At 34.1% G+C, this 13,951-nt stretch overlaps 1 protein-coding gene across 1 annotated transcript in view; it reads left to right on the top strand.

The window, feature by feature from the left end:
- LOC150097286 (coiled-coil domain-containing protein 40-like) overlaps nucleotides 1–13,951 on the top strand; it is a 298,600-nt gene that overhangs the window by 23,150 nt on the left and 261,499 nt on the right. The window contains exon 2 of the mRNA XM_090406906.1: nucleotides 6,784–6,880. Within this exon, the coding sequence (XP_090263032.1) occupies nucleotides 6,784–6,880 (97 nt within the window). The remainder of the gene's footprint in view (nucleotides 1–6,783; nucleotides 6,881–13,951) is intronic.

The raw sequence follows: 13,951 nt of genomic DNA on the forward strand, positions 1-13,951 counted from the left end.
TAGTTTTGAGCAGGATAAAAGTATCACATTAAAAAGAAAAAGTTTCAGAAGAATCAAAGTTGAGCAACTTTCAGAGTTGAACTGTAGATTAAAATATTGGTGGAAAAATGAAATACCTTAAAAACAAATACTAGACATCCATTTGCAAAATCTGAAGAGAACATTGATTAATTCATGCAGAGAAACATGTGGCAAAGTTGTCTGCAAGGAGAGAAAAATCTGAACTTTGTGGTGGAATTGAGAAGTGAAACAGTCAATTCTGAAGAAGTCAGCATGTGCACTTCAAGAATACTGAGAAAAATGTAAGCAAGCTAACTGACTTTAGTAAGAAAACAGAAGATAAATGACAAAGGCAGCAAAATGTTCTGTAGTCTGTTGAAAAGGCTTAGAAATGGAGGAAAGAGTACTGTAAAAGGAAGCAACAGGTAGTAAAGGTGACAGCTGAAGATAAAGATATTCTGGATGTCCGGAGTAATTTTATTTTGAAAGATTTAAATGGAACAAACAGTGATTGAACATATTTAAGAGGAATGTAATGAGGAGTACATATCAGTATTTGAGGTAGAAAACACTACCTGAAGTACGAATATTGTAACATAAAAGTTTCACAGTGGCTGCACTGTATAATTCAGAAGGCCTGGTCAGAAGATCAATTTCCAAATGAATTTGACCACAAGGAAAATAAATTGAATATGAAATGAAACTGAATACTGCTCTTAAGGGAAATAAACTGAATATGAAACAGTGCCCAACGAGTGAACAAATTTAAGGAGATGGATAATAGGTATTGTGTTAGTGGATAGTGTGAGTCTCTTACACTGAGGCTTTTGACTCCATGGAGTATCCGTATAAATAATTAATAATAACCAATCAGTGTTATCTTAAAATAAGCTGAATACAAATTTCAAGGATGCATGCAATTGCATTATACTTCATCCAGAACTGATTATTATTAAAATAAAATGGGAAAAATAATCTCACTTATTGTAAATATAGGATTGTAATTACATACATAAAAATGCATTATTATTATTATTAAGAAAGACCTCCAGGGAGTCAGAAACTCATCGAGGAAGGCCATACTATTTGCATCGGTTCTCATACCTGTTCTTCTTGAATTCATTCACGCTAATTGCACAGACAACATCCAACAGCAATCCATTCCAATCATGCACTACTATATGAGAGAAAAATTTAGCCATATCTCTATTCTTGATTCATTCTCAAACTTCCATGGATGCCCTTATGTCCTTTCCCCACTCTCCATAAAATGAAGTTTGCTAGTGTCTGCAGCATACAAATTCTCAACCTGTCTTCAAAATCAGTATTCAATCCTGATATCATTTTTGACACTTCTTTGATACTGATATCTTCTTTGCACTCAATCCACTATACCAGAATCATCACTGAAAACTGGAGACCAGACTAGTGCACAATAGTCCAAGTGAGGTCTTATCAAGGCCTTGTAAAAAGGCAAATTGACTTCCTTATCTTTACATCTCAAGGTTCATTTCAGCATTGCCATTATTCTCTGACTCATATATATATATATATACATTTTGCATTTTTATGTATATATGTATATTTTTATATATTTTTATGTTCTGATATATATATATATATATATATATATATATATATATATATATATATATATATATATATATATATATATATATATACATACATACATACATACAGGGTGGCCATAATTAAAGAAAAGATGTTCAGAGCCCTGTAGTGAAAAATGTATTGGACAAAGTTCAACCAAACTTGGTGTAAGTACACTCTGGAACATGGGGTTTTGGTTTACAGAAGAGATAAAAAAAAAAAAAAGTACAAAATTCTGCCACCAGGGACATTTCACACTATACGCACGTTATTTGGGATTAATTAAATAGTAATGGCTAGGAGATACACAACAAATCAATTTTCGTGTTTCTATAACTTACAGATGTGGTTCAATATGTATTCCTTTCAGATGTTCTAAGAACTGCATTCTGTGAATGACAATTTCTACAGAGGAATGCAACAGATCTGTATTGATTTGCCTCACATGATGTGTTATTCTTTCTTTCAAGTTTTGCTAAATCAGAAACATGTCCTTCATACACAAAAATTCAGATGCCCCCCCCCCCCCCATAACCAAAAGTCACAGGTGTTGAGATGATTTTGCCTTTTTTCCAATCCTTAGGAACTCTACCCATTGCAAGATTTTCATTATAACTAATTGTTGTACACATTCCTTAAGAATATGTGGTGATATGTCATCATCCATTCCCACAACCTTATTAACATCTAACCCAATGAACACCTGATACACCTCTGATTCTTTCACTTCCAATTCTTTTACTTGTCTCCTTTCTGTATTTTGGGTTCTTTACTTTTAGAGTGGTAAATGAGTGGAATAAGCTGCCAGAGTCTGTTGTGGGTGCTATGACGGTGAACGAGTTCAAGACAAGGTATGATAGATACTGTGAGAATGTAATCGCATAGTTGTGTGGACATGATGTTTAGGGCCTCCCTCGATGAGTCTAAGGACTCCTGGAGTCGCCCGAAATAATAATAATAATAATAATATATTTCACTGCATCATTTACATCAGTATAATATACGCTGATAAAGTTCTCGTTCAATAATTCCACTATATCCTTTTCAATTGTTATTCTCCTGCCATGACTATTGACCAGTGTCAAAATTCCCTTGAATTAACCTTGGCCTGACTAGCAAACCTCCTCTCATACTGCACCTTTTCTTTCTTTACCATGCTCATTACCTTCCTAGCCTGCACTTTACACTCTTCACTGATCTGATCAACATTGATTCTCTTGTGTCTCCTCTGTAGCATTTTCTATTCCAACACAGTATACTAGATTTCACTCTATTTCTACTCTATTTACTTGTTAGATAGATGCTAGATTTCACTCGCATTCTACTCTATTTACTTGTTTAACCCTTGGTATGCAATTATACATTGCTTGTGTCAGATACTATATTCCAAATCTGTGCAAGCACTATCAATTTCCACACTTTGTGGATACAATTTCTCTGCAATCATTAACATCACTCCCCTTTCTTTTTTCACATTCCTATCCTTATGGAAAATTCTGTATCCTTCCATTTCTTTTCCTGACATCACATCCTCCTCAGACAACCAAGTTTCATCTAATCCAGTTATCTTTAGGCATACTGACTCAATCAGTGCAACAAACTCAGCTCTCTTGTTTTGAATACTCCTTACATTTGTTTACAAACATAACAATCTCTTTGTCTTTGAGGCATTCTTCCAGCATTAACATTCTCTATTCTAGCTGCTATACCACACTATTCTCTTCGGTCTGACCACTACCATTTTCCTGGTCTTGATTCTGATTTCCCTTCCTACCTGTCTCATCCCCACTTTTATGTCTTCTATCATCATCATGTGCTGCCGCAACCACATCTCCAACTTTGTATCCATCTTCTTCTTGTCGTACTGTCTGTTTAGTTCTACTGTCCTGCTTCGCAAGTAGACTCGGAACATTTACTGCATTAACTTCTTGACTCTGTGCCTTCTCAGAAAACAATAGCCTTTCTAAATGCCCAACACCAAACCCATTCAAATGCAATCCATCAACTTTAAATCATTTCAACTTTCTTTCAAATTTATTCCATAGATTTACAAACTGTGAACCCCTTTGCCTCGCACAACTCAGGCATCTTATTATTCATTATCTGATCTTTTTCTCAATTCATTATTGTCATATCTGGGCAACATGCTACTGACTTTTCCAACAACACTATTTTCCTTTACTTGCCGCAGCAGCTTTCGTAAGTCTCAATTTGACATTCTCTTTTTCCCTCAACTAAGTCATTTGTGCCCATGACTACCACTAATTTTGATGTCCTCTCTTTACTTTTCTGCAATGCATTATTTGTTTCATTGTTCCACCAGGAAAGCATGTTTTGTTTACTTTATTAATCCTTATAGATTTGTACACTTGTAGAGATTGAGTCCCCATATACGGTGATATATGACTATCCCTTGACCCTTTCTTGATAATACTAACTTCCTTCTCCTCATCAGCCAGTCTCTTCTTTAGATGTTTAATATCCTCTTTTGCATCATTGTAGTTATCTTGTGACATATTCACAACTTGTACAATGTGGCCCCTGAATTTCAGGTCCTTGTCCTCCATATCACTCCTAGATCTCTCGCCTCCTTTAAACTTTCCCTATCAAATGTATACTTTGCATCCCATTGTTGCTTACCAAATTTCAAATCATAGCACTTTGCAACATTGAACCGACAGTTCCACTTACTGTGGCACACCACTTCCTCTTTTGGAATTCTGCTCCCCCCCCCCCCCCATATACAACTTTCTGATACCTATATGACAGCCAGTCACTGATCCAGCTCAGAAGTCTTATTCATTCCCATCTGTTTCAATTTATTTAATAGCTTGTCATGTGGGAGTCTATCAAAAGCTTTTGCAAAATCTAAGTATACTACTATATATGCATCTTACTTATTCAAGACATTTATTGATTTGTTATAGTACATTAAGTAAGTTGGTAAAACATTATCTCCTTTTAATAAATCCATGTTGATAACCACAGAGATTACTACTTTTATCAACCCATTTCTGTATCATACTTCTCACCAGTCTCTCCAGTACCTTCACTGCAATTCTGGATATACAGCTTTATCACCACCTTTCTGCACTGGAAAAATTTTACCCTCCTTCTGCTATGATGATTTTGTTTTTTTGACCACACATCAGATGCGATGTGTGGGCACACCAAACATCACATCAGATGTAATATTTTTTTTCTTTTTTGAACTAAGAAGTTGATGAGAATACTTCATCTTTTGGCTGAGTGGTTAACTTATCTGGTCTACAACCACTATGGAAGCATGTATATCTGTAGTTGGAATAGTTGGCCTGGTTGGCTGAGTGGTTAACTTACTTGGTCTACAACCACTATGGAAGAATGTATACATTTGTTATTATTTCATTTAAGAAGACAAATGTTATCAGATATCAATTTTAAATTTCTTCGTTTCATACAATAGTAATATTGGGAAATAAGGTGAAGACTAATATTTCAGCCACAGATGGAGAATTTTGACTTAGGCTAATTTATATGATGAATTGCAATAGCCTTCAAAATCTCTTTACTATGCAGGAAAAGTGGAGTCAGTTCCAAAATACATTATCTTATAAATGAAAGTACCTCATCTTCTGAATTAGATCAATGAAAAAAATAAATAAAATAAAACTATATATATATATACAGCACACATAGTCTGCCTACATTTGAGAATACTGTAGTTGGCAGGGTGCCAAGAAGAGTCAATTCATGTTGAAGAGGAGAAAAGAATAAGAGATTTATGAATTCATCACCCAATACACAAAATCATGCACTTCATACATGAAATTTTCCAACTGTTATACAAGCAAAATAATTACCACATTAAAAAGTAGCATGTTCATAAAAGAAAAGCTAATTTTCTAACATAATAATAAACACTCATCGAAACAGATTGATTACCTATTATCAGAATGGATTTGCCTTCTTCTGCCATGTGCAGACGTGTCGAGGGTCCTCTCATCTGTGGTCGAACTATCCAATAAATACATATACTCGGATGAGTGAAAGGTTGCAAAAATAAATAAACATTGTTAAATTTGATACTCTTATCTCTAACTACCCTGTCACATTTTTGTAAAATATTAAAATCCCAATAAAAAAATTAAATGACATATAATTAAATGAATAATACAGAAATAAACTATATTTTCTAAAATATTTCTTGTTTTGCATATATGTTTTTTTTTTTTTTATACATATATATCATTATAGTATTATTTCAATTTTCTCATGAAGAATTTTTTCTTCCAAAGAAATTTCCTACAGTGAATTTTCCATGATGAATTTCCTCACAATGAACGGTTGGGGATGAATTGTTTGCAAAGAATTGTGTTGGCATGGTTATGTATGGTAGAGTAGATTGCCCTCTCTCAATAAATCCTTGGAGACTAATAATAATAATAATAATAGCAAACTAATTAAACCCTTTTAATATAGTGTGTGGCAAAAAAAATACAGTATTATTATTATTATTATTATTATCCAGGTCTCCATGGAGTCAAAAGACTCATTGTGGCAGGTCATTTTTAGGAAATACAAAGTCTGTCATACCACTCCTTGAACCCATTAACCATTCCCACTCCAACCACTCTCTAAGGCAATGCATTCCAATGCATTAAGATTATTAATTAACAAGTTATTTTAAAAAATGCTAATAATAGTCTGGAAAGAGCAACATTAGTTTATCTTGTTTCATATTGACAAAAAGAACAAATCAAGAGAAGTTAAAACCATTTACAGTCTGCTTTCACTATATCATCAAGAACTATTGCTGTAGTGAATTCATCTGCTATAACAAACTTAATATTGTTTGTTAAACCTACCATAGTATAATTTAGTTGTGCTGTTCTAAAGAAATTCCCTGTAACAAATCTTGCACTTAAAAAAAAAAAAAAGAACTGTTTATATAGTCCATGTGAGTTTACTGTAGTGAAAATTAACATAAACAAATAACTCGGTTACTGGAATAAAAATTGAATGCATGAAACGTCAGGTGTTGAAAGGTACTAGTAATTACAATTTCAGCTACTTCTTACTGACAATGAAACCATGTCTGCTGATGGCAGTTTATTTAAAGACTGATATCTACAAAATTATTTACTTGTTTTGATGTATACTACAATTAAATTTTTTTTTTTTTAAATTAAGGACCAGGTAAGACTGAGGCAGACCTGGAACAAGGAAAGAAAGGTATAACAAGCCTTTCTTTTGATATGAGCAGCAGAAAAGAAGAGAAGGATGATGGGTAAGCAGATTTTTTTTCTTCCTGTTATATTGGTATAAACTAAGATTCCTTTTTATTGTGCTGAGCGGTGATACATTTCAAACAGTTATGGGCCAAACAAACCCTTGCCAATCACAGAGAAAGTTGCTCTTGGATGGACTTGTTGCTCTACTGTGATGTTTATGAAACAGTGGTCTAGAGTATTTTGAAAATGGACCACCTCTATATGATGACTGTTCTGTGGTTTGAAATGGTTTGATGTGAAAGTGTTGGAACATCCTTCTAGGCTCTATGGTTCGCCATCTTGTTGTAATGTTGTTCTTAATAAAATCAATTAATTGCTGGTTGATTACTAATCAAAATATAGGGAAATTTATATTTATACTGCACCACCCTATATTTAGATTAGTCTATGTAAAATAGTAGAATCAATCTTCAATTAACTTAGCAGTCTCCTTATTCATACAGGCTGAATTTAATATTTTTCACTTAGGGCTCCTGCAAGGTTTGAACTTTTTATGAACGGTGCAATGAAAAAGAATCAGGCACACGCAATATTGAAATCAATAAAACAAAACATTTAATACAAGGTTATATGACAAGTACATAAATTTAACTCCGAAAATAAGATAATACAATTAACTTAGTTCTTCAGGTCAAACCATTCATATTAAATTAGACTTCAAATCTTCAGATACAAAATTCACAGTTCTCTCAATAACAAAGATTGTTCATGCTGATCAATACTACAGAATTTCTTGCTAAATAAATTTGCTGGTATCACTCAGTTACACTCAATATTTAACACTTAGCAAGCACTTATAACATTATTAATCATGGCAGTTATTACTCCAAGGGGAATTACTTTCAAACTTCTAACTTCGGCTAAATTCAGTGAAACACCACAGTAAATGTTAGGATATTTGAGATGGAGCTATCACTTAAAACTTCATACTGAAATAAAATAAAATAGGACTGTTCTTACCGAGATTAATCCTTAGCACATCAGATTCAATGTGAGCACATTTCAAAACTATATTCACTTATTACTCCGATGGAACAGTATTCAAAAGAATTCTTCAAGGAGATAAGTGAATTATTATTTATCGCGCTACACAATTCTTGACGGGCTTACTATAAGGCAGAATAATTATTCCATGTTTACTACTGTATAACAAGTTGAGCTTTGTACAATCCTTCTTTAAAGCGATATAGGAATACGTAGTAATTCTAAAACTTAGTGGATTTATTCTGAATCTTCTATTAATCTTCCGGTCTTTTAGTTATCCTATTACGGTACTAAATTCCTATTACTGCCACTGCTGACTTTACTCTCAGCTGTCTATAAGTTTTCTCCTCGTCTCCGTACATTTCTGAATGCTACTCCCTTGAATTTCCTGCCCCTCAGTGTCCTTGTTTACTTTTACCTCTTGCTTATATGCCTTCCTTCTTCCCGCCTAAACTTGTTCACTCCGTCCAATTCATTAATTCCTTTTCTCCCAATTATCCAAGCTCATGCCCTACGCTCACGCTTTCTATTTTATTTCTATCTCCATGGCAATGATCAAAACAGAACGTAAACATAAGCATTAGCATTACATAAGGTTATACCTTTACATTGAGTAATGAAAAATAATAATAAAAATATTATAGTTACTTAATTTCTCTTTCATTTTCATTTACAAATAATAATAATTAAAACATATGTTACAGTTTATATAAGGCACATAAAAGTTACATACATAGAATTCCTCATAATATTATTGAAGGAATAAAGTGATAAGATAAATGTTATTTACTACAGAGTCCTTTCAATAGTATAATATACATTAAAATTATATAATTAAATAACAACTGATAAAATTCAAGGATAATACATGAATAATAAATCTTAAGCAAGGGACTAACAATTAATATTTAAACAAGTCTTGCTTAGTATATGGTAGATTATGTTAAATGTGAATGAAGAATAAAAACATACAAAACAATTTCATTCACAGTTTAACAAAAGGTGGCTACTAACAGTAGTGTTCAGTAGCATGTTAAAATGCACATTATGTGGTGTCCTATCACAGATAGGATAGACTACAGTTGATCTCACTGAGTTCCATTCTTTTCAACTGAAAATAGCAGTTCTCAGTACATTGTTCTCAGCATGGAAACACTGACATTAGACACAAGTAGTAGAAGAAGGTTACTAAGTCTAGCAAATCCTGATTCCTCTTATTCCATGTTGAGAATACAACCATATCCTGGTTCTGCCATTAGCATGAATCAATAGACTCATTGTGCCAGGTGACAGCATTGTAGATTGGTAGCAGTGTGGAAATGCTTCCTTGGTGTATGTTAGGTCTCCTGATATACTAGTTGGGTCACGTCTAAAATGGCACAGCTAACCTGAGCTTTGTTTCTGACCAGGAACATTTCACAGTCCATGTTCACAGTATATCTGTTTGGAAATGGTTACTTCTGGCTTAATACTGTACCATGTTATAACTCACAGATTATTTGGCAATGGTTCTAGGAGGTTGAGGGTGATGTTACTATGCGTTGTTGGTACACTTAGTTACCGGATCTTTTTCAGTGGAACATTTGTGGAGTGAGGTAGAATAAGATATTTGCAATAGAGCTCTTCTGCAGACCTGTCTGGGATCAGTGGCATGAGATCAAGTCTACATGAGCCAGCATTTTAGTGGAGTTTTTTTGGCATATGGCATAACAAAATGATACTTAAGATATACTCTCTCTTCCTTATTTGTTCCTGCAAAACAGGTAAACTCACCAAAATAAATCATGCAACTTACAGACATAATACATTCGTCAGAGTTGTTTTGGCTGTAATTCAAAAACAACTGCAACCAATCCATGAGGGATATAGATGCTATCTCCCTCACATTATGTAGCCTCCCCTATTCACTAAAGTTTTCCCTTATACAAGGCAGTCCAAAAGTTGCACACATCATAAAATAAACTTGAATTTTTCAATATTAGGGACACACTTTATAGAACTAACTTGCTACAAACAAAGTTAATGACTTTGTTTATTAATTAAACAAATAAAAAAGTTAATAAATTTGTTTAATCTAAGTCTCAGCTCTGGCAAGGTTCCAAGGGAGTGGAAAAAGGGAAAGATAGTTCCATTACATAAAGGTGGCTCCAAGACAGCTGTAGCAAATTACAATTTTTATTTTACAAATTACAAACCAATTAGTATCTCTGGAGTGGTGGTAATTATTGGAAAAGTTGGTTAAAAGTAAAATTTAGGAATGGGTGGATAGGAATATGATACTCTACAGGGAGCAGCATTGGTTTTTGTAAAAGGGAAGTCCTGCCTAAGTATAATAAATTTAGTTTAATCCTTTATCCGTGAGAGCAAACAAAGTTTGCACCTGAAAATATCTTCAGGACTGAATATAGTGTTGTACTATCTTACCTGGGTAAGTAGTACAACACCAGGCAACTCGTAGCAAAGGTGGAGCAAGATACTAACACTCCTATCCCAGTATCTCCCATAATGCAAAACACATCTCCTTGTGGATATGTATACTGTTATGCATTAAGGGATTGGCCACTACCCAGACTAGTTTCGACCTTTATTGAGGTCTCTTCAGTGGGAGCCAGGCCCGGAGTTGGAGATACAAAGCAGAAGCAGTCACAAGGTCATCTTTACCTATAAGAGTTGCCAAAAGGTTTGCCACCTTTTTTTTATTAAATTACTCTGGATTTAGAGAAAGATGTTGAAAGTTTATTTTTCACTAGGTTAGATTATAATAAATTTAGTTTAATCCTTTATCCCAGTGAGAGCAAACAAAGTTTGCACCTGAAAATATCTTCAGGACTGAATATAGTGTTGTACTATCTTACCTGGGTAAGTAGTACAACACCAGGCAACTCGTAGCAAAGGTGGAGCAAGCTACCGAGACTCTTATCCCGGTATCCCAGTAAAGATGACCTTGCTTCTGCCTGGTAACTCCAACTCCGGGCCTGGCTACAGTCGAGTGTCATTTAGAAACAGAAGAATAAAAGAGTTCAGCAGCATAATGGAAAACAGCAAAGCACAAAATCAGGTAAGTTAGTGCGTAATAACAAAAATCTGGTAAGTAATGTTGATTGTAAAAAGAAGGATGTTATTTAGTATGGCAATTCTATCATAAAACATGGCATTGATGAGCGGGTTATAACGTCAAGTTTTTCCGGAGCAAAAATTAAAAATATAATGCAAGCAATATACATTTGATAGAATGTGATGGAAATGAATTATGAAGAAGGACTATGATGGCAAATGATTCAATGCGCAGGCTATTTCTTAGATGTGTAGAAGGAACGATTGTCACTTTTTGGATGTGTGGAGTGAGTCTGAGGGAAGATTGGATTTGGATAAGAGGGATGGCACTACACTTGAATGTGTTTGACATGAGAAGTCTTGAAAAATTATTATTGATACGAGACCTAACACAGAGATTCAGGGAAATTAAATTCTGATGGGAGGAATCATGAGAATCTGTGTGTAAGAGTGACAATGTTAGGTAACTGTGTTAATGATAGGAATGGTTTTTTATTATGGAAATAATTATGAAGAGAGAGAACGATTCTGTTCATCCGATTCGGACTTACCAAGCATGTGTAAAGATGTCTGCATAAGTAAGGAACTAGATATGAATAGAGATCTGAAAGTTGTCTAATTGTGTCAGAGGCCACAGACAAGGATATACAAAGGAACATGCAGATAACTTATCATGTCTGTATACGAATGCTAGGAGTATCAGAAACAAAGGAGTAGAATTTGTTGCCTTGGTTAATATATTGGAACCTTATGTTGTAGTCATTAGTGAGAACTGGCTGTCAGAATCAGACATACTAACTGGTACTGACTGCAAAGAGTATAGTATTTTTAGGAAGGATAAATAGGACAGGAGAGGTGTGCTGCTAATAATATCAGATGACTTGAATCCAGTTATAGTTGAGATGTATGACTACAATACTAGTAACAGTTTTCCATATGACAGTGAGTTTGAAGCCATCTGGTGTGAGGTACAAGATTAAATACATAGTGGGGTGTTGTTACAGACCTAGTGGATCGGTTTCTAGTGATGAAGAAATGCATCATCAAATAAATGCAATGGTTGCAAAAAGAGTAATCATAATGGGGGACTTGAATTATCTGAACATTGACTGGGTATCTGTGAAATTGCATGAGAAGAATGAAATGAAATTGAATTTATTGAGCTGTTACCAGACAACTTCCTCAATCAGCATGTGACAGTGATCATGTGTACTCACTTGGGAACTGTCTAAGTTTATGAATGCTCCATTCAGAAAAGGTTAAATGCTGAATTACAAAGCAGGAAACTATAACCACCTGAGGAGTATGTTGGGTTCTGCACATGGGAAGTGTTTAAAAAATACTTAAATGATGTGATATCAGAATGTATTCCTAGAGTTCAAAGAATAAATAGAGTAGGAGTGAAATTGTTAAATCTGGAATGAAAGGTTCAATTTGTTATTGAACATTTCATTCAGGATTTTACTAGGATCTAAAAACTCTATAAAAAGGAAATGCTTGTACATAGGTGTAAGTGAAAACTTTAATGTATTAATATTTTATTAACGGAATTTTGTAAGTGATAATTTGTAAACTGTCTTAGAAATAATATACCAGAGTCTAAAAGGTCTTAGTGAAAGTTACTTTAGAAGCTACTACCCATTTGAATACATCACAAATTCTCATGCCTCAGTGGGAATTGAACTCATAGAATTTTGGTATATTGTAGTCTAATCTGGGAAGTTGAAGGAATGTTCATTTATATAACTGTGATAAGTTAATGAGAATTAGATTAATTGATCTGTTGGAAATGTGTTAAGTGACTACTTAGTTATAATTAGATAGATTGTCTGAGAAATTTTGAGATATCCTTTTAAGAACAAGTTATTATATGTCTGAAGATAAATTTTGATCTCTGTGTACAATACCTTGGTGTAAAATAAATGTTTTTGTTTTCTATACCTAAGAAACTTGCCTGATTTCTCACGCCAGTGTAACAAGTGGGGGGGGGGGAGAAAATTTGGTTATGACTACTGATTGAGGAATAAACTAATAGGGTATAAATAAATAATAGATTCTAAGGTCGTGTGATTATCTGCATGTTAACTCTCTGATAGGAATATCCTTCCTGTATAGGAATCAAGATGGCGCAGCTGTATTAACAAATAAATTTTTCTTGATTCCAAAAAGGAGCGAACTCCAGATCTACAACAATAGAAGGATTTGGCTCTCGCCTGGAGCATTCTCTTTGTCTGCAAGAATAGTACACGTGATCCATTAGAAAGAACGGTGTCTGATAGAAATCGGCTCTAATTAAGACTAAGCATTGTATATTTGCAGCTGGAACAGGAACAGCAAAACAATTAGTAGAAAGAAGAAAAAACTATAGATAAGATTTATAAAAGACAATAAGGTGCGACATACAAATAATTAACAAAATGGATGTGTAATCTAATTAAGCAAGAGATTTGCAAGAAAAATATTTTGTGGAAGAAACACTGTGTGCATAAGGATGATGTCAATTATGATAATTTAAGCAGCAGGCCAGAAGAGTCACAAGTGTTGTACAGAAAGCTAAGTCTGAGTATGAAAAGAAACTGGCTCTTCAAGTTAAAGACAACCCAAAAGAATTCTGTCATTATGCTGCAAGTAAAAGAAAGAATGAATTTGAAAGAATCTCTACTAAATGCAGATGGTATGCATGTGACTGATGCAGAAATAATTGTTCATAATGAGCAGCCATTTTGCTAAAAGCTATCAAAATACCTGGTATGTGCAACATTGAACTCGCCGCTACCTCTTCACTGTATGAGGAAGAATACTAGGGCTGTTGCACAAACTGAATAAAAATTTTGCAATTGGCTATTCCTTTGACTATTCCTGGCTATATAATTTGAGTCTCAGAACAGCAAAAGATTCCACAGGGGTGGAAAGAATGTATGGTAATCCTATTGCACAAGGTTGGTGCAATGACTGGCATATCCAACTATTGACCAATCAGTATCTAAGGAGTGATGGTGAAGATTTTGGAAAAGTTGATTAGGACTCAC

The sequence above is a fragment of the Typopeltis vanoorti genome, chromosome 17 (assembly GCF_054136105.1).
Source record: "Typopeltis vanoorti isolate ZY-2024b chromosome 17, IOZ_Tvanoo_1.0, whole genome shotgun sequence".
Classification (NCBI taxonomy): domain Eukaryota; kingdom Metazoa; phylum Arthropoda; class Arachnida; order Uropygi; family Thelyphonidae; genus Typopeltis; species Typopeltis vanoorti.